Source organism: Arabidopsis thaliana (genome assembly GCF_000001735.4).
Source record: "Arabidopsis thaliana chromosome 1 sequence".
Taxonomy (NCBI): domain Eukaryota; kingdom Viridiplantae; phylum Streptophyta; class Magnoliopsida; order Brassicales; family Brassicaceae; genus Arabidopsis; species Arabidopsis thaliana.
In genome coordinates, this window is record NC_003070.9 from 24938032 (window position 1) to 24961627 (window position 23596).

The 23596-nt window shown below is 33.4% G+C and overlaps 7 protein-coding genes and 2 long non-coding RNA genes across 13 annotated transcripts; 5 read left to right on the top strand and 4 right to left on the bottom strand.

Annotated features, from left to right (window-relative positions):
* Window positions 1-468: 468 nt before the first annotated feature.
* Window positions 469-801, bottom strand: AT1G66852 (Carbohydrate-binding X8 domain superfamily protein; the record flags this gene model as incomplete). Its single annotated transcript, NM_001124089.1, has 1 exon — window positions 469-801. The coding sequence occupies one exon, from the start codon at window positions 799-801 to the stop codon at window positions 469-471; it is 333 nt and encodes a 110-aa protein (NP_001117561.1).
* A 717-nt stretch (window positions 802-1518) lies between these two features.
* On the bottom strand, window positions 1519-1982 carry AT1G66855 (Carbohydrate-binding X8 domain superfamily protein). The gene has a single exon (NM_001036166.1). The coding sequence runs from the start codon at window positions 1978-1980 to the stop codon at window positions 1645-1647; it is 336 nt and encodes a 111-aa protein (NP_001031243.1). The 5' UTR covers window positions 1981-1982; the 3' UTR covers window positions 1519-1644.
* A 2174-nt stretch (window positions 1983-4156) lies between these two features.
* On the top strand, window positions 4157-6483 carry AT1G66860 (Class I glutamine amidotransferase-like superfamily protein). Its single transcript, NM_105357.2, has 5 exons — window positions 4157-4308; window positions 4411-4724; window positions 4911-5327; window positions 5479-5688; window positions 6061-6483. Exons 1-5 carry the CDS (start codon window positions 4209-4211, stop codon window positions 6319-6321), a joined length of 1302 nt encoding a protein of 433 aa, NP_564885.1. The 5' UTR covers window positions 4157-4208; the 3' UTR covers window positions 6322-6483.
* Window positions 6484-7452: 969 nt separating this feature from the next.
* On the bottom strand, window positions 7453-8937 carry AT1G66870 (Carbohydrate-binding X8 domain superfamily protein; the record flags this gene model as incomplete). Of its 2 annotated transcripts, NM_001334251.1 has the most annotated exons (3): window positions 7453-7827; window positions 8282-8363; window positions 8669-8686. In NM_001334251.1, 3 exons carry the CDS (start codon window positions 8684-8686, stop codon window positions 7511-7513), a joined length of 417 nt encoding a protein of 138 aa, NP_001321897.1. In that variant the 3' UTR covers window positions 7453-7510. The 2 variants fall into 2 exon arrangements, with proteins under 2 accessions (NP_001321897.1, NP_176859.1); NM_105358.2 differs by having other exon boundaries at window positions 7453-8937.
* On the top strand, window positions 7499-7914 carry AT1G08853. The gene has a single exon (NR_139510.1). It is a non-coding gene; the product is annotated as an other RNA (long non-coding RNA).
* AT1G66880 (Protein kinase superfamily protein) lies at window positions 8897-17663 on the top strand (the record flags this gene model as incomplete). 3 transcript variants are annotated; one of them, NM_105359.3, is made up of 9 exons in its annotated part: window positions 8897-8971; window positions 10855-11464; window positions 12261-12815; window positions 13404-14027; window positions 14921-15646; window positions 15861-15890; window positions 15990-16319; window positions 16401-16706; window positions 16773-17663. In NM_105359.3, 9 exons carry the CDS (start codon window positions 8897-8899, stop codon window positions 17405-17407), a joined length of 3891 nt encoding a protein of 1296 aa, NP_176860.2. In that variant the 3' UTR covers window positions 17408-17663. The 3 variants fall into 3 exon arrangements, with proteins under 3 accessions (NP_176860.2, NP_001320658.1, NP_001320657.1); NM_001334252.1 differs by lacking the exons at window positions 8897-8971; window positions 10855-11464 and having other exon boundaries at window positions 11990-14027; window positions 16773-17626; NM_001334253.1 differs by lacking the exons at window positions 8897-8971; window positions 10855-11464; window positions 12261-12815; window positions 14921-15646 and having other exon boundaries at window positions 13232-14027; window positions 16773-17580.
* AT1G08857 lies at window positions 10362-15957 on the bottom strand. 2 transcript variants are annotated; one of them, NR_139511.1, is made up of 2 exons: window positions 11035-11597; window positions 10362-10934 (listed from the first exon to the last, which is right to left on the bottom strand). It is a non-coding gene; the product is annotated as an other RNA (long non-coding RNA). The 2 variants fall into 2 exon arrangements; NR_139512.1 differs by lacking the exons at window positions 10362-10934; window positions 11035-11597 and adding an exon at window positions 15261-15957.
* A 1667-nt stretch (window positions 17664-19330) lies between the features above and the next one.
* On the top strand, window positions 19331-20262 carry AT1G66890 (50S ribosomal-like protein). The gene has a single exon (NM_105360.2). It carries the CDS (start codon window positions 19583-19585, stop codon window positions 20057-20059), a length of 477 nt encoding a protein of 158 aa, NP_564886.1. The 5' UTR covers window positions 19331-19582; the 3' UTR covers window positions 20060-20262.
* A 956-nt stretch (window positions 20263-21218) lies between these two features.
* AT1G66900 (alpha/beta-Hydrolases superfamily protein) lies at window positions 21219-23585 on the top strand. Its single transcript, NM_105361.4, has 5 exons — window positions 21219-21825; window positions 22454-22490; window positions 22579-22815; window positions 22891-22938; window positions 23033-23585. The coding sequence occupies exons 1-5, from the start codon at window positions 21521-21523 to the stop codon at window positions 23222-23224; spliced, it is 819 nt and encodes a 272-aa protein (NP_176862.2). The 5' UTR covers window positions 21219-21520; the 3' UTR covers window positions 23225-23585.
* Window positions 23586-23596: the final 11 nt, after the last annotated feature.

Below are 23596 nucleotides of genomic sequence, written 5' to 3' on the forward strand. Positions count from 1 at the left end.
TTCTCTATAATTTAAAGAAGTCACCTTCGGGTACCTCATGTAAAATTGAAGATACAAAGAAGATTAGCATGACTTCTACACAAGGATGAAAAGCTCAAATTGAGAATTTGTCCAACTTTTTGACGAAAAAGGATAATTTTTTGAATAGACTCACTAGATGATGTTTGCAATAAAATAGTGATCACTTGTCATACCATCATACCAAAGCGCACTCTAGTTTTGGCCAAAATTTGTATTTATGTTAATACCATGACTTAGGACTTAGTTGTATGAAAAGTAGTATGAGAGAATATATTGGCAAAATGATCAAGATAAAGAGTAAAAGCACTTAATATGAATAAAACTGAATGAAAATAGATTTAGTTTTTATTAACCTTACATAATGTTTAACAATACTTTGATTTAACATAATACTATTATTCCTAAGAAAATTTTGTAATCACAAAATCATACATTAAACCATGTATTCTACGTATACACACAACCACCATAACTTGGATCAAAAGTAACGACTTGACCGGTACCACTAAAATTACACTCTTCAGTGCTCCCGTGATTTCTATAGAAATCATTCATCACAAACGATGCATGACTAATAACAGTATCTGGATCAAAGCAAGGTCCACCAGGATTGATCATTACACAATCAACTTTTCCTTCACTACATGCCCAATCAATATTAGCTTGTAGTAGTGTACTTGCCGCCGATGTATTTGCCACACACCATGTCTTGGCCGAGACATGAAAAGGGTGGATTACAACGAGAGAGAAAAGAAAAATTAGTGACAATTGCGGAAACATTGTGGTGTTTTTGCTTGTAAATAATAGATAACTCAAAAGAAATTGCACTATATATAATATGATAAAATTATTTTAATGTAACTTATTTTCCATGATATTTTTTATTTTATTATAAATTTTTGACCAATTTATGAAAATATGTGGTGGAATTTAAGACTAATTGACTAATGAAGTAAATGAAAATTTATGGAATATTATTATGTTATTCAACATATAATATTAATATATATAAACTATTACCTTATATTATAAATTATTTAAATAAAATATTATGAGTATTTAAGCAAATCATTGTTATCATAAATACGATGTTATTTTAATTAAAATATAACACATATTTATTTTTATCTTTTGTAAAAAAAATAGTTTAAGCCTTCGTTGCCTCTTAGGCCATTGGTCGTGGGCTTCCACAGCCATGTCCTCTATCCGAATTTTGTGTCTTGTTTAATTTTAAAACTGTTATTCTTTGTCCGTAGAAGTTTTTCCTTAAGAGGTGAATCCTTATATTCACTTTTTTTTTTATTTCAGATAATCAGAAAATAATACCTAATAAATAAACAAAATTATATAATTATAAAATCTATAATTCTACGGAATTAATGACTTGGTTGTATTCATGTTAACATAATTAATGACTTGGTTGTATGAGAGAATCCAAACCAATGTTGAATATAATGACAAATTCATCAAGATAAAAACACTTACTATGGCTAAAACTGAATGAAAAATAACTTTAGTTTTTATGAATCTTACAAATTGTTTAAAAATACTTTTGATTCTATATAATTTTATTGTTTATTAGAAAAATTTCCAATCACAAAATCATACATCAAATCATGTATTCTACGAATACCTACAACGACGATAACTTGGATCACCACTAATGATTTGACCAGTATGATTGAATTCACATGCCTCTTCAATGCTCCCATGATTCCGATAGTAATCATTCATCACAAATGATGCATGGCTAGTAAGAGTATTTGGTTCATAGCAAACGCCACCAGGATTAATTTTTACACAGTCAACTTTACCTTCGTTACATGCCCAATCAATATTAGCTTGAAGTTGTGTATCTGTCGCTGATGCAGCTGCTACACACCATGTCTTGGCCAAAATATGAAAAGGTTGGATTACAACGAGAGATAAAAAGAAGATTAGTGTCAATTGCGAAATCATTGTGGTGTTTGCTTTTAACTCATAACTCAAATGATACTGCATTATATATAATATGAGTAACTTTTTGTGAAAGTTATTTATTTTCATACAATTTTAGTTTTATTTTATAAATCTTTGACCAATTTATGGTAGTTTGTAGTAGAATTTAAGATAAATTGACTTATGAAGTAAATGACAATCATGGAATATTAATATGTTATTCACAATAGAATATTAATAGACTACTACCTTATATTATAAGTTAGTTAAAAAATACTTTCGTTGTTTCAATATAATTGTAGTTTAAGATTTTACACAAAGATTAAAAAATCATAAAAATCATATTTAATTTACCTTTTTTACATAAAATATCATTAGTTATGACTAGTTCAACCAATAGACAAAAATATTGTAAAATAAAATTGGTCAAAATATTATATTCATTTATTTATTACACAAAAAGTTGAAAATAACAATTATTTTGGAAAAAATAACAATTATTTTGGAAAAAATAAAATCTCTCAACCGATTGTAACTTTGGTTTTGAACCGATTTTAGATTGCCTATTTTTTAGGCTTCTTCCATTCTAATCAACTCTCAAATTTGGATGAGGGCTTCTCAGTTTATGGCTTCTCCTTCAGGATCAAAGTCACTTAGCTCGACATCACTAGCACATCCTCTTCTACAATCCTAATAAATCCTCTACATAGTTTTGACTGTCATATCAACATTGGATGCTCAAGAGTTTCATTCGAAAGTCTTGTTTTTATCACATAATTTTCTTTTCCGCTGTTCTCAGATTCTCTAGCGCATTAGAAAAAAAATTGTTTCAAAATTGAGTGAAAAGTATTTGTTTTAGATTATTATTATTTTTTTTTTGTTAAAAAAAATAATTCTTTTTCTGAGGAAGTCTTTTCTCTTTCTACCAGCGTACGTAATGCCATATCATTTTAATATAACCTTCTAGATGAACGAAAAAAAGAACATTTAATTTTTTCTTTTTCACAGTAAAGTGCTATTTAGAGAAATAATTTTCTAAATTATGTTGATTCAATTTTTCCGCAAATGTTTCATCCAAATGAATTGAATTAGTTCAATTGGATCTTATTATTTCTCTAGACCTTAAGTTTAACAGATATAGAATATCTTAATTATTTATGCAATAAAATATATAGTTCCTGAATACTCTCTTCGAAGACGTTTCTTAGTTATATAAATATTGCCTTAAAGGGTGGAAAATCATCCCAACAATCATAGGAAGAAAATCAGATTGTTAAAATGTTTTAAAAAACTTATAAGCTTCGATGCTCAAATTATACTGAATTAGTATGATTCGGATGTTTACATAATAGTATCGCCAGACGAGATGTCTACATAAGAAAATGGTACCAAAAAGAAATTGCACGTTTTATGATACTGAAATTAGAGGAGTAAACCCATATAAAAAGGTTTGATTTGATAAATTAGATATCGAAGTAGAAAAATTACATGTTTATGGAAAAGCGATTCGTTATGTAACTATCAAAAATGTCTCATTTTCTTAAATATTACGTTTTTCATCGTTAAAAAGTACAAATAACCCTTTTACATTATGGATTTGATCAACTTTCCAAAAATCAGTAATTGTTACAAATTTTCTATTTAATTTATCCACCATTCGGAAAGCAAGATCATATTATATACTCGGTAGCTATATATAATTTTACATATATCCACCATGTGACAAAATATATTATGACACTAAATTAACTCAGCGCAGGAAGCAAGATTTTATTAAATTCATTGATTCTCGACCGATGCAAATAAAATAAAATAATCGATTATAGCAAAAACAATAAGATACATACGACTCGATAATCTTTTCCAAAAAAAGAAGAGAATCGATAATCTTACTACGCCCCTAATGAGTCAATGACCCGACCCTCATCATTGGAAATGTCTTGAAAATGTGAATTTAAAGGAATATGAATTTTAAAGAATCAGAAAATTTTCTATCTTCACATCCCTTGAAATAAACGTGAGAAAAGTTTATAACAAAAATAGTATATTTTGATAATCATTCAATCAACATCAACATAAATAGTTAACTGTATATTGTTCACCATAAATAGTTAAATAGTATAGTTAACTGTATAATTTACCTTCAGTTTTCTCTCCTTCTCCGCTATAAATTTACCTTCAGTTTTCTCTCCTTCTCACAACTCAAAAACTCACACTTTATCTTGTGTCTTAGTTCCTACACATAGAAGATGGGAAATCCTAGCGTGAATGATCTCTCTCAAGTCCTCCCTCGCGTCCTTGTTGTCTCTAGACGCACTCTTCGCAAGAACAAATTTGTTGATTTCGTTGGTAATAGACATTTTGAAACATCCTTAAAATGTTATATTCTTGTTCTCACATTTTCATCTATATTTTTCAAAGATTTAATTATGTTGTATTGTTTTGCTTTAGGTGAGTACCATCTTGATCTTATAGTCGAGAACGGTGCTGTACCGGTGATTGTCCCACGAGTGGCTGGTGTTCACAAGTTACTAGAGAGCTTCAAGCCCATCCATGGAGTTCTACTCTGTGAAGGAGAAGACATCGACCCTTCTCTTTACGAGTCCGAAATATCGTCCCTTTCACCTCAAGAACTCGACGAGATTCGGAAAACACACGCAAGTGATACAGCTATCGACAAAGAAAAAGACTCTATTGAGTTTGCCCTCGCAAAGCTCTGCCTTGAACAAAACATTCCTTACTTAGGGATTTGTAGAGGTTCACAGGTAAAGTATCCTCTCCGCTGAAAAAGGAACATAAATTTTTTAAAAAAAGTTTTGCCACTTAAAGAGTGTATAGTGGCCAAATAGTTTTACAACGCGAAGGACTCAATCTTTGGCTTTGACCAAGTGGGTGAGTTCTTAAATTACTAGGACACCACGGTTGATTAACGGTGTTATTGAAACTTGTAGGTTTTGAATGTTGCTTGTGGTGGAAGTCTTTATCAAGACTTGGAGAAAGAGGTCACGATCAAGGTTCCCGAGGAACATAAAAGAAACCATATAGATTATGATGACTATGATGGTTATAGACATGAGGTGAAGATAGTAAAAAACAGCCCTTTGCATAAATGGTTCAAAGATTCTTTAGATGAAGAAAAGATGGAGATCTTGGTCAACAGTTATCACCACCAAGGGGTTAAGAGATTGGCGCAAAGATTTGTGCCAATGGCTTTTGCTCCTGATGGATTGATTGAAGGGTTTTATGATCCTGATATGTACAATCCTGAAGAGGGAAAGTTCCTAATGGGTTTACAGTTTCATCCAGAGAGAATGAGGAAGAATGGTAGCGATGAATTTGATTTCCCTGGTTGTCCTGTTGCTTATCAGGTTTGTTATTGAGTTCATGTTTTCTTTTTCTTTTCATTAGCATGCATTATGCGAGTTTGAACCTTGATGGTGACAGATGAACAACACTACCACAAACCTCTAAACTACATGTGTTGATCAATGACTTTATAGTCTTATGTGGTTTTGACAGGAATTTGCAAAAGCAGTGATTGCATGTCAAAAGAAGGTGAATAGTTTCTTGTCTGTTCCTAAGAAATTGGAACTCAATCCAGAAATGGAGAACAAAAGAAAGATACTTGTCAGGAGCTTCTCGCTTGCGAGGTCTATGTACACCAGATCTCATTCGTTGAAGAACCAATCCACAGAATCAGAACTTGAAGTTGGAGCTGAGTTTCTTGAGGTACATAACACCAAACCGTTTTATGTGAATTAAACAAGATCTTGATCCATACTATTGCAAGGGCCAAAAAAGTTAGGAGTCATATTTTGACCTTTCGTATATTGAATCGTTAGTAATAATAACCTTTCTTTATCTGCAAAGATTAATAACTTCTTCTTTTTCCTTATTTTTGAAATTAATAACTTAAGGGTGGACATTTGATATTTTTATTTTTTTGTTGGATCAGCTTCGGATTAGAAAAAAATGAAAAACATAAATAATCTATTATTATTAATTTGTATAGTTTGATTAGAATAATGATGACTTCCAAAGTCAATAGAATTCGACTTATGACCATGGACACATGTTTGGTCTCCTTTGATGTGGTTACAGTCAAATACCGCTCTAAGTGTACAACAAGAGATGAGGTTAAAAGAGATGGGAGCGACTATGAGGAATGGTGGATCATTTACGGAAAAGCTTAGGCTTGATGAAAAGAAGCAGAGGAAGGCTATGAACATAATGAAGAACATGAACATTGAGCGACTCTCTGAGCTCATGGCTTTCTACCACTTGATGGGGAAGATCTCTAGTGAGGTGTTGGAGAGAAAGCTTCATGCTTCAGTCAGTGACCTCAATCTAACTCCTCAATGACGTCTCAAATAATGATGATGAATGTTTAAATTTGGCTTTTCAATTGTTTTTGTGTGTGTTTTAAGTTACTTTGTGCTTTGGAAATGTATGGCATGATTTATGTCAATATGCATACGACTTGCAATGAAAGATTTTGGTTGATGTCTCAGTTTTTTGTTAATGCGTTTTATTTTAATGTTTAGTGTATACATTCTCTATATGAACTTGTAAGGAATTTTTAAACAATGAAAATGTATCCATTCTAATTTTAAACATAAATGCTAAACACAAACGAATATTTTTATTTATTTTATGTAAATCTTCACTCATTTATGGTAGTTTAGGTGAAATTTAAGACTTGTTGACTAATGAAGTCAATATAAATTATGGAATATTAATAGTTTATAAAAGATAGAAGATTTAATAATTTATAAACTATTACCTTAGTAAATGTATGCATCTTTATTTGATATTAGATTGAGTTTATTAAGTTATTCAGGTATACGCTCTATATATGCATATTTCATTACCAAACTTTTATAACTCTAACTAATAATTGTTGAAGTATTTTGAGAAGTTTACAATTCATAAACAAGAACTGGTAAAAAAATGCATAGAAACTTTTAATAATATATCTTTTGGACGAACTTGTTTTTCTTCTTCTAGAAATTGGATTAAGAAGGAAAAAGACAGTAATAATCTATAAACATACTAGTGTGTTATATTATCAATAATATTTTATTTTCATATTTGTATTACCTAGAATTTACAACATATAAATATTTCTTGATCTTGGAAATTTAGTTATTGTTCCATAGAAAGTGTAATTTCTGATATCTTAAATTATAATTTTTGGAATTAGAAATTGAGATTGTTTGACAAAACCTTAAGAAATTAAAAGCTTACGTTAGTATTGATTTTTCTTACCAAAAGTTCCTTTAGGATAATTTTATAAAAACAAATCACTAAATGATGGTGTTTGCAATAAAATAGAAATGACTTATTAGTTGTATGAGAGAATCACATAAAATGGTGAATATAATGTCAAATTAATCAAGATAAAAACACTTAATAGGAATAAAGATGAATGAATGATAACATTACTTTTTATAAACCTTACATAATTTTTATAAATATTTTTGATTCCACATAATTGTATTATTCGTAAACAAACTTTGTAATAGCAAAACCATTCATTAAACTATGTAATCTATGTATACACACAACTACCATAACTTGGATCAGCAGTAACGACTTGACCAGTACCAGTAAAATTACACGCCTCTTCAGTGCTTCCGTGATTCTGGTAGAAATCATTCATCACAAATGATGCATGACTAACAAGAGTATCCGGATCAAAGCAAGATCCACCAGGATTGATTGTTGCACAATCAACTTTTCCTTCACTACATGCCCAATCAATATTAGCTTGTAATTGTGTACTTGCCGCCGATACATTTGCCACACACCATGTTTTGGCCGAGACATGAAGAGGGTGGATTACAACGAGAGAGAAAAGGAATACAACTGTCAATTGCGGAAACATTGTGGTGTTTTACTTGTGAATAATAATTTTAAAGATATTATAATATATATAATAAAATAATATTGTGGTGTTTCGATTGTGAACGATAATAACTCAAATGATATTGCAGTATATATAATATGACAAAATTTCTTCTCAAAATAATTTATTTGCCATAATAATTTAGTATATTTCATAAATCTTTGACCAATTAATGAAAGTTTGTGATATGATTTAAGAATTATTGACTAATGAAACATTAATATGCTCTTCAACATATAATATTAACAGTTTATAAATTCTTACCTTATATTATAAATTACATAATTATGAAATTATGAGTTGTTAAGCTAGCAATTTATAATAAATATTATATTATTTTAATTAAAATATGACAATATATATATATATATATAACCTTTTTAATTTATTTTGTAGTTTTCGTATTTGACTTGCCTATTTGGCGGATGGTCGTGTGCTTCAGCTGGTATAATGTCAGTCCCAATTTTGTGTACTTTTCTGAAATTAAACCTGTAATCTAAACAGAATCAAGCCAATTTAATCATTAAAAACATGTGAATCAAATAACCAAATAATAAAAATGTTCAAACAACAATTAAATCAGCAAATTATAGATACTCCTACTTAGAACCATAAAACTCAATTAGAGAACTATTCACACCTAAACATGCAACACAAATCAATAAAGAAGACGTAGATGAAGAACATGCAAAGAGCAATTTTTATGACTTAAAAGTATTTAAAGATACATGTAAAAAGTCGAGTGTAGTGGTTAAATAAAAAATAGGAGATGACTCAGGTCTGGAGTGAATCGGGTCGAACCTGGATTTGAAAATGCATATGGAAATAGGACCGGACAGTCTTGCACACTTAGTTTAATGACCATGGACACATGTTTGGTTTTCTTTGATGTGGTTACAATTAAATACTACTCTAAGTGCACAGCAAGAGATGAGGCTAAAGGAGATGGGAGTAATGATGAGGAACGGGAGATCATTTACGAAAAACCTTAGGCTTGATAAGGAGAAGTAGAGGAAGGCTATGAACATAATGAAGAACATGAACTTTGAGCGACTCTCTGAGCTCATGGCTTTCTACCACTTGATGGGGAAGATCTCTAGTGAGGTGTTATATTCATAACTCATAAAATGATTAACAAAATTATATTCATTTTATAAATTATATTCATATTATAAATTATCGTGATTTTTAGATTGTAACATCACGTAGACATCAGTAACGTCCAAAAAAAAAAGTTTTGATTAGATTAATGTTGCACAACAACTTTAGAGGTTATCTATTACATGGAAAAAACGTTTGATCTATAGTGTACGAGAGAAAAAACCAAAACTGTGTTTGAAACAGAAACGCGTACGACTTTTACCCTTTTGTAATGATTTTTCACAACTAAAATATATAGATTTACAGAAAATGTAAGACATCGTTATAAAGCAATGGTAGCTTAACGTAACCGTGGGGACCCAAAATTCTGTTTGCTTGACTAAATTTTGTTAATTTGGACCTTATTTATCGTGGTCGTGGAATGGAAGGGCTTTCGAAGGCATGTTAGTCTCAGAGCAAATGCAAATGGTGAAAACAAATGCATGGAACACCTGGTGTCGTGTCTTTTCATTAACATGATTTATAAAATAGTTAAAAACTAGAAAAGATTTGGAAAAAATTAAAGTTATAGTTTTCTAGACTATATTCAAGGGCAGTTCACAGTCTAATCTATTTTGTAGTGAGAGTAAAAGGAAGCTACAAGGAAATTCTGATATCTAACGAAGTACGTCAAAAGAGAGTTGCAACGGAAGAGAAAAAAATATTCCCAAGAAAGTAATGCTTGTTTGTTGAAGTTTTTGTCAGTCTCCTAATTTTAAAATATTAGAGGGTATTTCTAGTTTTTAATGAATCAGATTCATACACCAAGTTACCGGATTGATGGTATGAGTTTCTGCGTTCGTGTGATTTTACCTCGATAAATATCAGAAAGATATGTTTGGATGGGTTTGACGGCGACATATCTGACTTGGTCGGCCAAATGCAAGCCCCTTTGACGGTGTGAGTTTTTGGGAAACGGCAGGTGCCACATACATACTTCCTTCTGTACTAGTACATTTAATGTGGTGTGGTTCCGTGTCTTGGCCAACGTTAAATACTTTTCTGTGTGTCGTGGAGAAAAGTCATAAAATTATGTAGCTTATAGTTTCTAAGGCCATCTCCATGAGAAACCCACAAAATTTCTCAAACAAAAAAATATTAATATTATATTATAATTTGATTATTTGATTAAAAAAGTATTTTTGTTAAAAAATTAAACCAATAGTGAGATGAGAATTGTCATGATGGGTTGTATAGAGTATCTCAGAGTTTTTCAAGTGAGAAACTTTCTACACTCTCTCCTTCATTTTTATTATTTTTATTTTTTTAATTGTGAAAAACTTTTATGAGATACTGCCAATGGAAATGATCTAAGAGGCTCATATATATCGTCCATCAATTCAAATGACTGCACCTTGATTCATGATTGTACCCAAGTACCCAACAGTTCGAAACCTGATCAGGCTCTAAAAGTGTTACAAAACACCGTAATGTTTCGGAAATTTCCTTAAATAGAGAAATTTCAAAATATTAGGAAATATTTTTCAATTTTTTAAGCTTTGAGGAAGAAGAAAAAACAAAACAAAACAAAAACAAAAATCTTTTCGAAGTAAACTAATACTGACATCCCAAGTCTTCGCTTCTGTCACTATCCTCACTTGACTTAGTCCTCAAGCCCTTCACCTTTCAACCTCAACTTGTATGCTTATCTCTTTTTTTTGTTTAATTCATTTCCTCTGCTCTTTTCAACATAAACTAAACCCAGAAGACACTTTGTTCATATCTCAAACAACATGTACTACTACTACCCCACTTTATGTTTTGTCCTGTTCTTCCTCTTTTCTTTAATTTCTCTTGCTTGTTCTTCAAGTATACAAGAACTTCGATTATGTGAGACTCAGTTTCAGTGTGGGAATATCACCGCTGGTTTCCCCTTCTGGGGAGGGAATCGTCTAAAACATTGCGGTCTTCCATCGCTGGAGCTTCACTGCAGCAAAAACATCACCTCTTTATTCATCTCAAGTCAAGAGTTCTATGTTTTACATCTAAATCAAACGTCTAAAACACTTAAACTTGCTAGAACAGACCTTTTAGGTTCAATTTGCAACTCTACTTTCACTACCATAACCTTGCCTCCAAATATTTTCGAGCTTTCTCCAACTTACAAGAGGCTCACCGTTTTCTACTACTGCTTCTTATTGACTCATTACGTTTCGAGTTATAAATGTCCTATGAGAGGTTTTATCTTTGTGTCTGAAAACCATGAATATCATAAAATCTGCGGTGACACTTTCACCGTGATTGTTCCTACACGTTTTGGTGCAGGAGAGAAAGAGTTGAATATGACCAATTTGGAAAGTGTTTTAAGTAAAGGATTTGAAGTAAAAGTGAAGATCGATGATACATCATGTCAAGAATGTTTATCCTCTCATGGAAGTTGTGGCTTTAATGAAACCTTGCCAGTGGGAGGTAAATGCAGTCCACTCAATCCAACAACACAACCACCGCCACAACCTGGTAAGTTTCGTATGCATCACAGATTCGCAATCATTTAATATCCATTTTCTTGAACAACTCGAGATATTTATTGAATCTTTCTCATTCTGAATACCTTTTTTTTTGTTTAACACTTTACTTAGACATATCAAACAACTATAGTAAGCCATGTTTTTAACATATATATAATATATGCTAAATTTTTAAATGAAAAATTTAGTGTTTGAACCTCCAAATTTTCTCACAATTTATATTTAGGAATTTTTACCTTCTATTATATAGAACTTATTTATATTTTGATAAAATTGATTTCTGAGAATCCACCACTGTTTAAGACATTTTTCATGCTCTATAGTCTATATCATGTTCCCGCAATATCCTCAAATGCGCAGCATGATTCATGTACTAAATAAGAGTTTTTCAATTTTTAGCTTAGGGAGAAGGAATGAAAAAACAAGGAACAAAAAGTCTTGTCAAAGTAAACTAATACTGACATCCCAAATTAGTCTTTGTTTGTGTCACAATCCTCACTTGACTTAGTCCTCAGGCCCGTTGCCGTTTCCACCTCATTTATGCTTATCGCTCTCTCTTTATATCTCTTTGTTTAAATCAATTCCTCTTATTTCTTCTCAACACAAACCAAAAACATAAAACACGTTGTTCATAGATCTCAAACAAATCATGTACTATCCCCTCAGTTCTAGTTTGATGTTCTTCATCCTCTTCTCCTTATTCTACCATCTTCCTTGTGAATCAAGTAAGTGTGAGAGTCTGTTTCAGTGTGGGAACATCACCGCCAGTTTTCCTTTCTGGGGAGGGGATCGTCACAAACATTGCGGTCATCCATTGCTAGAGCTTCGCTGCGACCAAAACAAGAGTACCTCTTTATTCATCTCAGACCAAGAGTTCTTTGTTCTCCATGTCGATCAAACATCTTACAGTCTTACACTCGCCAGACCAGACCTTTTACATTCCTTTTGCTCCCTTACATTCACCAACACAACCTTACCACCAGAAATTTTCGAACTTTCTCCGGCCTACAAGAGCGTCACATTCTACCACTGTTACCCGGTTCTTCCTGACCTTTCGAATTATACATGTCCTGTTATAGGTCCAATCTCAGTGTCTGGAAACCCTGAAGATCACGAAACCTGCTTTCCCAATTTTGCCGCAAACGTTCCCACGAGTTTCGTCACGAAAGAGAAAAAATTGAATATAGCCAATTTGGAAAGTGTTTTGGAAAAGGGCTTTGAGGTGAACATGAATGTCATCATGAAAGCTTGTCAAGCATGTTCATACTCTAATGAATCCTGTGGCTTCGATGAAAACTTTCCATTCGAAGTCAAATGCAAACCACACCATTCACCAACTGGTAAGTTTCTTATCCATCACTATCATTTCCTATCAATTTTCTTTGACGTATTAGACATAACTTATTAGTGAGCTTAGAAAGACGGTGATGCAAGATATATAACATAACTTGTTTGATATATTTTTTTTCCGATTTGGCATTAATTTAGCGTTTAGTCGCCAATCTATTTCACTAATTGATTAACAATGTTTTAAATCAATTTATGTATCTCTATATATTGCTTTTTTGTTTAATTTCCAAGAGTTTGATATGACCGGACCGTCCATCAACTTTAATAAGTGCACTATATCCATATAGTCTTCCAAAATCTTAGCTTTAGACAAAAGAGAAAACAAAGTACAAAAAGTCTTCCAAAGTAAACTAATAAATGACACCACAAGTCTCCTCTTCAAGTCTCTTTCTCTCTCTCTTTGTTTAAATCACTTCCTTTGCTCTCTCAACATAAACCAAACACAAAAGACAGTGTTCATAACTCTCAACAAATCATGTACTATCTCCCAACTTCTTGTATGTTCTTGTTTTTCCTCTTCTCCTCTTTCCACCCTCTTCTTTCTGCTTCAAGTAAACAAGAACTCGGGTGGTGTGAAGCTAAGTTTCAGTGTGGGAACATCACCGCTGGTTTCCCTTTCTCCGGTGGGAATCGTCCTCAAATTTGCGGTCATCCATCGTTGGAGCTTCACTGCTATAACAACATGGCCTCTATAATCATCTCAGACCACTTTTACAATGTTCTCCATATAGATCAAACATCTAACACTCTTAGACTTGCTAGAGCAGAGCTGGAAGGTTCTTTTTGCAACGCTACTTACACAGCCACAACCTTGCCTTCCAAAATCTTTGAGATTTCATCAACCTACAAGAGCCTCACTGTTTTCTACCTCTGCGACCCTAAGGTTTCTTACCGTTCGAGTTATACATGTCCTGGTAGAGGCCTTGTCTCAGTGTCTCAAAATTCTGATTACCATAACTCCTGCCAAGACAGTTTCACGATTAACGTTCCAAAGAGCTTTGTTCCAGAAGAGAAAGAGTTGGATGTGACCAATTTGGAAAGTGCTTTAAGAGAAGGATTTGAGGTGAAGGTAAAGGTTGATGAGAAAACTTGTCAAAAATGTACATCCTCTGGTGGAACCTGCGGCTTCCAAAATTCAACACAGATTTGCTGCAAGGAAGCCTCATCATTAGGATGCAATAAAGTCCATCCACTACCTGATGGTAAGTTTCTTCAAAACCCGTTACATCTCCACAATCTTTACAAAAATCTTGATAATGCCACTAGCCACCATAATCAAGAAACTAATACAAGATATAAACTTCACTTGTTTGATTCTTCTTCTATCTCCAACAAATTAGCATTTAAGTCACTCACTCTCTTTCACTAATTGATTTTTTTTTTTCCACGTTAGTCAGTTTCATTAGTTAATGATTTTTGCCTTAGTCCACACTCCATTTTTTTTCCACAATATCTTTAGATTCTCTCCAACTGAAAAACAATGGACCAAAACTAGGACATGGTTTTTGTGCTGGTCAATTTATGTAAAAAGGGTCCTACTTTTATAATGGAGTATTCTTTTTTCCATAAGGTCCATTCTAAGAAATTTCCAACCACCAGACTTTGAAGTCGTCTTACAGAAAAAAAACAAAAGAATAGAAAAATAAAAAGTTAAGGAAGAATCCAACTTTGTATAGTCCAAGGTGAGAAGTCGTTTATATTCTATAAACAACAAAGATAAAAACTCGTTTAAAATCACTATTCCCATTATCGTTTACCAATATATTAGTACCATTCAAAGTCGTCGTTGTAAGCCACCTAATTCCAAAGAAACTTCGATTCAGAAAAATATTAAATTCCAGAAAGAAACATTAAATAGATATTAAAGTGGAGGTTGGTCCAGAAAGACCAAACATGTTCCTTTAGTTCAACTCTTACAAAACCAAAGACATTTTCCATTTGCTTCATCTCTTCGTTTTCATCTTCTTCTTCTTCACCATTTTTTTATTATTCACCTGCAACACGATGATCAATTTGTCTCTTTCCCTGACCAAATACATGTCCTATAGCTTCATATGGATGCTCTTTGTGATCCATATATCTTGTGTTTTATCAGCTACTGAGCTTGAGCTTCACAGACGCTGCAATGGCACGTTTAGCTGCGGCGATCAGAGAGAACTCTTTTACCCTTTCTGGACATCTGGTAGAGAAGACTGTGGCCACCCTGACTTCAAGCTCGACGACTGTAGCGGAAGATTCGCAGAGCTTAGCATTTCCTCTGTGAAATTTAGAATTCTAGCGTCGGTTTATGGCTCTAATATCATAAGACTCGGCAGATCCGAATATATAGGCGATCTCTGTCCCCAAGATCCTATAAATGCACCATTCAGCGAAAGTGTCCTTCCATTTGCTCCTAACACCGAGCTGCTGACTATTTTTTACAACTGCAGCCGAGACTTTCCACAGCAAGTTACTAATTTTGGAGACTTTGCTTGTGGGGATGATAGTGATGATGATAGAAGTTACTATGTGACGAGAAACCTCTCGTTTCCTCCACTCAGTGAGATTAATGACCTTTTATACGACTTCAGTCAATCTTGCGATAGAAACGTCAGTATTCCCGCATCTGGATCGACGCTTAACATACTGCAGAGCACTCCGAGTAACGATAATCTAAAGAAGGCTCTCGAATACGGTTTCGAGCTTGAACTTAACCAAGATTGTCGGACGTGCATAGACTCTAAGGGTGCTTGTGGATATAGTCAAACCTCAAGTAGATTCGTCTGCTATTCTATAGAAGAGCCACAAACCCCTACTCCACCAAACCCTACTAGAAACAAGGGTAATATTTCCTACATGTTCTAATTTCCTAATGGCTCTTCCACAAGAATCACCACAGAAAATCCTTTTAGTTTAGTTGACCAAAAAAAAAAATCCTTTTAGTTTCTGATAACTATATACAGAAACTCCCTCGAGTTTTAAGTTATTCATTTCCAGTAAGATTCACAGTTATGTGTTTAGTTCGAACTAACCTTTTTTCTGTTGCCATTCCATAGATACAAGCCTCTCTATTGGAGCAAAAGCAGGTGTTTCCCCTTTCCCCGTTCTTTCGCAACACCTGATTTGATTACCATTGACAACAGCATATACTTATTATGAAAACTGTTTTTTGTTTTCCTCTCTAGGCATTGCGGTTGCTTCTGTATCGGGTTTGGCCATTCTTCTACTCGCAGGTTTGTTCTTATGCATCAGACGGAGAAGGAAGACTCAGGACGCTCAATACACAAGCAAAAGCTTGCCTATCACATCATACTCGAGTAGAGATACATCAAGAAATCCAACTTCCACAACAATCTCCTCCAGTAGCAATCACTCTCTTCTTCCCTCAATCTCTAACCTTGCAAACCGAAGCGACTACTGTGGAGTCCAAGTCTTTAGCTATGAAGAACTTGAAGAAGCAACTGAGAATTTCTCTAGAGAACTCGGGGATGGTGGCTTCGGTACTGTCTACTACGGTAAGCAATTCGACACTACATTTCAATCTCCTTGAAAGCTTTTGAGTATTGATTCGAACATTTTTCGGCATTACTCTATAGGCGTGTTGAAAGACGGACGAGCTGTAGCAGTGAAACGACTCTACGAAAGATCACTAAAACGCGTAGAACAATTCAAGAACGAAATCGAAATCTTGAAATCACTAAAACATCCGAACCTCGTGATCCTCTACGGATGCACATCAAGACACAGCAGAGAGCTTCTACTAGTCTACGAATACATCTCAAACGGAACTCTAGCCGAACATCTACACGGCAACCGCGCAGAAGCTCGTCCTCTCTGCTGGTCAACCCGATTAAACATCGCAATCGAAACCGCAAGCGCATTATCATTCCTCCACATAAAAGGTAAACAAAGATCATAACCAAAATCCAATATCAGAATTTCGCAAATCTCATTCCTCTGTTTTACAGGAATCATACACAGAGACATCAAGACTACTAACATACTCTTAGACGATAACTACCAAGTCAAAGTCGCCGATTTCGGACTTTCACGGTTGTTTCCAATGGATCAAACACACATATCAACCGCACCACAAGGCACACCAGGCTACGTGGATCCAGAGTATTACCAATGTTACCAATTAAACGAGAAGAGCGATGTCTACAGCTTCGGAGTCGTACTAACGGAACTAATCTCATCAAAAGAAGCAGTAGACATTACTCGACACCGTCACGATATCAATCTAGCGAACATGGCTGTATCTAAGATTCAGAACAATGCATTACACGAGCTTGTGGATTCGAGTTTAGGATACGATAATGATCCTGAAGTTAGGAGGAAGATGATGGCGGTGGCGGAATTAGCGTTTCGATGTTTGCAACAAGAGAGAGATGTTAGACCGGCGATGGATGAGATTGTGGAGATTTTGAGAGGGATTAAGGATGATGAGAAGAAGCGTGTGTTGGTGAAGTCGCCGGATGTTGTGGATATTGAATGCGGTGGTGGTGATGATGTTGGATTGTTGAGGAATAGTGTTCCGCCGCCGATTTCGCCGGAGACTGATAAGTGGACTAGTAGTTCTGATACGGCGGCGAGTTTGTAATTAGGGTTACTGTAAGTGGTTTTTTAATCTGTGTTAAAAAAGGATTCTTCTATTTTTGTGTTTACATTTTTTGGTTACCAATTAAAATGACATTACTATTATTAGAGATATACATACATATTACTACTCTTCCTATCCTATGTGGCTATGTCACGTGTGTGCAAATGTAACGTTCAGTAATATTATTACTACTCTTCCAATCCTATGTGGCTATGTCACGTGTGTGCAAATGTAACGTTCAGTAATATTTTACTACGTTGAGATTGTTAGCCTATTTTACAACACGCAATTATTGAATTGATAGACGAAACTATGAGGTGGACAGCGAAATATTTTGTGAGAATTTCTTCAAATTTTGTCAACAGCGGAATTCTGACTATGAGGTGTTATGATTTGGGATTGTATCAACAACGTTTACCATTTGTCAATTTCTTGTACATCAATGCTACCATTGGTCAAAATGGATTAAGACCAAAGAAATCTACGATCGAAAAGAGACTATCCGCTATCGAGAGCAATTCAGGAACCGGATATTTTTAGTATCCCTATCATAATGTTAATTCATAATTATTATTTAATATATGTAGTTGCATCTCTAGATCCTTTTCAATGGTGTCTTTATTTTTTACTCTAAATTTAGAGTTTTTTATAAAATATAAATAGAACATAGCTTTCCTCCATTAATAGTTGATTCAATTTTTTTTGCTTTAAAATATATATTCCTAATATATTCTGTTTTAATATTTTATTTTAATTTATCACATAGTTATTTACTTAAATTTTCCAAATTCTATCAACTTAGTTTAACTTATGCAAGAATTCTACATTTTTATTTATATATTTAATAGGTAATGAATTTTAAAACATTATTTTGCATAGTTATAACTTTTATATAGGTGATGAATTCTAACACAGTTTTATATATTTTAGGTGATGAATTCGATTTTATTAAGAAAGAAGATAAATAAACATAATTTGTTAAGTAAAGCTCTTTCTTGTTTGATTTGATCATTGTAAATTATGTTTTGTTTAAGTCATTTTAAACTAAAAATGTGACTTTTTCAAATAAACATTCCTTACATTGTATTGCATAGAGGGTTTGAGGGATAGTAAGCCAATGAGAAGATTTAAACTAACTTAAAATAAAACTTTAATTGAATACATAAAAAACAAGTTTTGTACATGAAAAAAGTTATACTGTGGATATTTTGTGGAAGCCCCTATTTAGACATGGTTATTTTTGTTTTTAATATTTCATTCAATCGGTCGTAAGTAAGTGTATTATATCTCATGCAAATAGTAAGCTCTATGATGAAGCTTGTTTCTCATGAAACAACCTTAATAAAGTGAGATCTCAAACGGTGAGAGGGACAATCTTGGTAAAAAATTGCATCAAATTCTTTTGTCGCTAACTACACTTATATTCTTACAAAAGCATATGTTATGAATTCACGAAAATACCTTGAAGAACAGTTATGAGAAGTAACTTCACTCTTAATGGAACATATTTCCAAGTTAGCGAGGTCACGCAACAATTTCAATACATGATCTTTAAAATTTATAAAATACGTATGTATAAGGGGTTTTGATCGGGAGACAAAAAGACTCCTTGCTGTGGCACAGTAATCTTACAATTAAAAACACAATGTGAACTTATCCATATTTAATATGTTCAATTGTGTTTTGAGTCTAAAGATTGATTTTAATTTTATTTTACTTTTTTTGTTTTCTTTATAGCTTGTATAAACCAATGTCGAGAAATATTGTTACTTATGTTATTACTTGTGTTAATTTTGTTTCATATTCTTTAAATTTGTACTTATCTCTGACTTAATTAGTTTTACGTCTTCTTTTTCTTTTTGCCGGCAGTTGTTTAGTCTTCTACATCCACTATTTTAGAGCAATCAGTCATCTATTAATTAATAACCATCATCAGCAAAAAAATACAAAAAGAAAAATTCGCTGGCATCTTAAATATCATCAGCGAAAAGTATACGACACTCATTCTTACAAGCCACGTGTAACCTATCTTCTTCAAGAATGGTGCCAATCCTAGTCACCACCTTATTCCTTTAACCCTCCACTATCATTACTACTCACACGAAGCAAAGAATCACCCAAACCAATCCAAATGATCAAGACAGTACACAGAGATCGAAACACAAAACCAAACCAATGTCTCTGCAAAAGTTTAAGCTTCTCGCAACTCATTGCAGCACCGTCGCAGAGAGTCCGACACGTAGTCCAGTCATCCACCTCCGCCGTCGTAAAACGCTGCGTTTGTTACTCACTCGATCATCAGACCGATGGAGATTACCGGAGATCCAAAACAACGTAGATGAATCGAAGAAAACGGATAAGAGAGGTAAGATCCGATCTAGCCGGAAGCTTGGAGATCTTTTTGTTTCGTCGCCACCGTTTGAGGAAAGTGGCGGTGGCGGCGGCGGAGATAAGGGGACGAAGATGGAGGTGGAGATGGAGAGGGATGTACCGGTTAACGGCGTTAGTAATAACGCAGGTTTTGGAGAAGAGATAACGGCTCGGCGTGTGGGCTTTAACGGGTCTGTTAGGCCCATGTCATCTGTTACACTTCGATGTAGATTACTTAGACGATCTTGGCGTCCTGTACTTGTAACTATTCCTGAACAATAAACTCTGAAACAAATAAATTATATTAACATTTTTCTATGTTGAAATTTTGATTTTTAGGATAATTGTTTTTTCTTAGGATTTTAATCCAATTCTGATTTTGTTTCTCGGAATTTTATTGTGATTTGTTTATTCCTCAAAGTAGATATATATTTTTTTTCTTCTTGAAGTTAATATTATATACTATGTAATTGCAAGTTTTTGGTTAAAATTGCTATAATTAATTATTTGTATTTGTGTGAGAAATCATCATTGGCATTTTGACTAAAACACCAATGGATATGAACTTTGTACTTGTCTTATTTGTATTATTGAGAATGATATTTTGCATAAAAGAGAAAAACTATTTGTAAAGTATATGAGAAGAACATGAGGAGCATATATAGGAGTATCATCAAATTTTCTTTTACATATATAAATATATCACTAACATGCTCTCTCAAAATAGAGGGATTTGTGGAACTCCAATCTTGTCACCTATAATGAGAGTGAACCAATGTCGATTTAGTGACTTGATGAGGCTATTTGCTAGTTAAATCAATTGTTGGTGTTAGCCATTTATGGCAATATGTTTCGTCCAAGAATGAAACACTAGATTTGTGAAGAGGTAAATCATAAATGGCTTCTTCATTGTCAAATCAAATACCAAATTTTGTAAGCAGAGAATATTCCTCAATTGAGTCGGATGTTGTGTTTGCTATTGAACAATATTCTACCTCAATTGTGAAAATCCATGATAAATTTTACATTTGTTAATATAATTATTTTGACGTCGAATAGTTTACTTTCTATTAATTTACAAACTTATTTGCCTTGAATTTTTTTCAAAAAATAAAATAAAATAGTATACCTTAAAAAAGTCTCTAATTTTTCAGTAACCATATGATTAATGAATACTTTTATGTTAAGAATAAGATTTGAATACCTTACTTTCTACTCATTATCATTAAAAAGTAAATTATATTTATTATTTTTGCCAACAATGTATTCAAATTTAATTGTTAAATAATTTCAAAATATTCAAATTTAAGATTCTTAATTCTTCTTTTGCTTACATACAAAAATTCTTCTCATTCATTGACTTAAAAATTCATCTAAACTCAAATCACCAACTTATATTGTTTTGTTAATTAAACGAATTATTATTTATGTTTTTTTAACGATAAATAACTAAAACAATCGCAGCATGGGGAATCTCCATCCACCAATAAAATCATTTCCTAATTTTTGACTTTTAAAACCTTTTGACAAAAACCAGATATTCTCTCCCATTTCCCTCAATCATCCAAACCACGCGCCGCCTCTAATCTCTCACGCGCCGCGGTCCGATTTCAAATCCTCCATCAATTTCTCCATCCCCTCTTCTCGTTTATTCATCAAGATCTCACAAAATCCAAATTTAACTATAGGGTTTCAATTACTTCGATCAAAAGGTATCTAATTTATGAATTAGAATTCATCATCATGGGAGGTGTTACATCATCGATCGCTGCTAAATTTGCTTTCTTTCCACCAACGCCACCGTCGTATGAGGTTATAGCCGACGATAGCTGCGGTGGACGTTTATACATACCGGAGATTCCTCGCCGTGATGATGTTGATATATTGAAGCTTCGTACTCGTTGTGGTAATGAGATCGTTGCTGTTTATGTGAAACATTCAAAAGCTAATGGCACGCTTTTGTATTCTCATGGTAACGCTGCTGATTTGGGTCAAATGTTTGAGCTTTTCGTTGAGCTTAGCAATCGCCTTCGCGTCAATCTTATGGGGTAAAACATTTATGTTATTGAATCTTAAGACATTATGCATAATTGGTTTGTTACAGCTTCGAAGTTCAGACATTTTGTAGAAAGATTACTACTTTGCTTTGCTTTGTAAAGATCAGTGCTTTAGAGCTTCAAAGTTGAGACATTTTCATCGAAAAACTAAGACTTTTCTTTGTTTATAATTTGCCCCAAAACTAGGATCTGTTGATACATTGTTATAGACATGTAATGAATTGTTCGTGTTTTAGGTTTTTTAGTAAAGGATAAGTTTTTGAGAATTTAAGTAGAATTGGTTTTTGTGGTCTTATAGTAATATGTTGTTAGAAGAATCAATCCATGTAAAACAAACAGTGTGTTATAGTTTCAAAGTTTGTGCCTTTAACCTGAGGCAATTAATCCATATCAGTCACACTTTCCCTATGCTTGTCATTGCCAAAACTAGGATCTGTTGTTACATTTTGTTATAATGTGTGACTTAACATTTCAACTTTCCTTTCGTGATTGATTCATTTCCATCTAAAGGTCTTCTATGACTTGCTATCTTGCTTTCGTCACCGTTGATAAATTGTTTCTCATATATTAGTGACTGTTAGATTGTTTTCTAATGTGTTCATCGGTTTTTCTTTCTCAGGTATGATTACTCTGGTTATGGTCAGTCTACTGGACAGGTGTAGTTTCGAGATTACTACTCTGTGTTATGAAATATGAACTTTCATGGATTGTTTCTCATTGATATAGACTTGGTATATGAATCAGGCTAGCGAGTGTAATACATATGCTGATATAGAGGCATCATATAAATGCCTCAAGGAAAAGTACGGTGTAAAAGACGATCAACTGATAGTATATGGTCAATCTGTTGGTAGTGGACCTACGGTTGATCTAGCTTCACGCACACCTAACTTAAGAGGCGTGGTTTTACAGTGTCCTATCCTGTCTGGGATGAGGGTTTTGTATCCTGTGAAATGTACATATTGGTTTGACATTTACAAGGTGATTTACTAAACATCAAATTTGCTTCTGATTACATATATAGCTTCTAAAATGGCGCAATTTCATGTTTTTCAGAATATTGACAAGATCGGCTCAGTTACCTGTCCTGTATTAGTAATCCATGTAAGTGACACCATCATCTGACTTCTTGCATTGCTTTGGCTTTGAGTGTGATTGTTATAAGACAGGTCACTGAACTCTCTTGTTGGTCTATTAGGGTACTGCGGATGAAGTAGTTGATTGGTCTCACGGAAAACGGCTCTGGGAACTCAGCAAAGAGAAGTATGAACCTTTGTGGATAAGTGGAGGTGGACACTGTGACCTTGAACTCTATCCAGATTTCATCAGACATCTGAAGAAATTTGTTGTATCACTTGGCAACAAACAAGCAGAGCAAGCTCCCACATAGCGAGATAGCTGATATGTTTGAAATGGGTTATTTTCAGAGAAGGCTAGACAGTTGGCTACAGAAAGTTCAAAAGAAAGTAATAAGCCTGAGAGATTCAAGATGAGAGTGGTAATAGGTTTAGTCATTAAAAGATAAAAAAAGGTCTAGTCTGGTGACACAATGGGTCAATCTGGAATGTAAACAGTATAGTACATTTCGTGAATAAATGTATTTTCTGCTTTCATGCTTTAGTAGGTTCCAAAGAGGTTACTTTGTTTATTTCACATTCATGGATCATACTTTTATGATTCTATAACATGCCAGAGAAAGCTGTAAAAATAAATAAATGTATTGGCTACTTTTTTTGGCTTTAATAGGCTCCAAAGAGGGTTT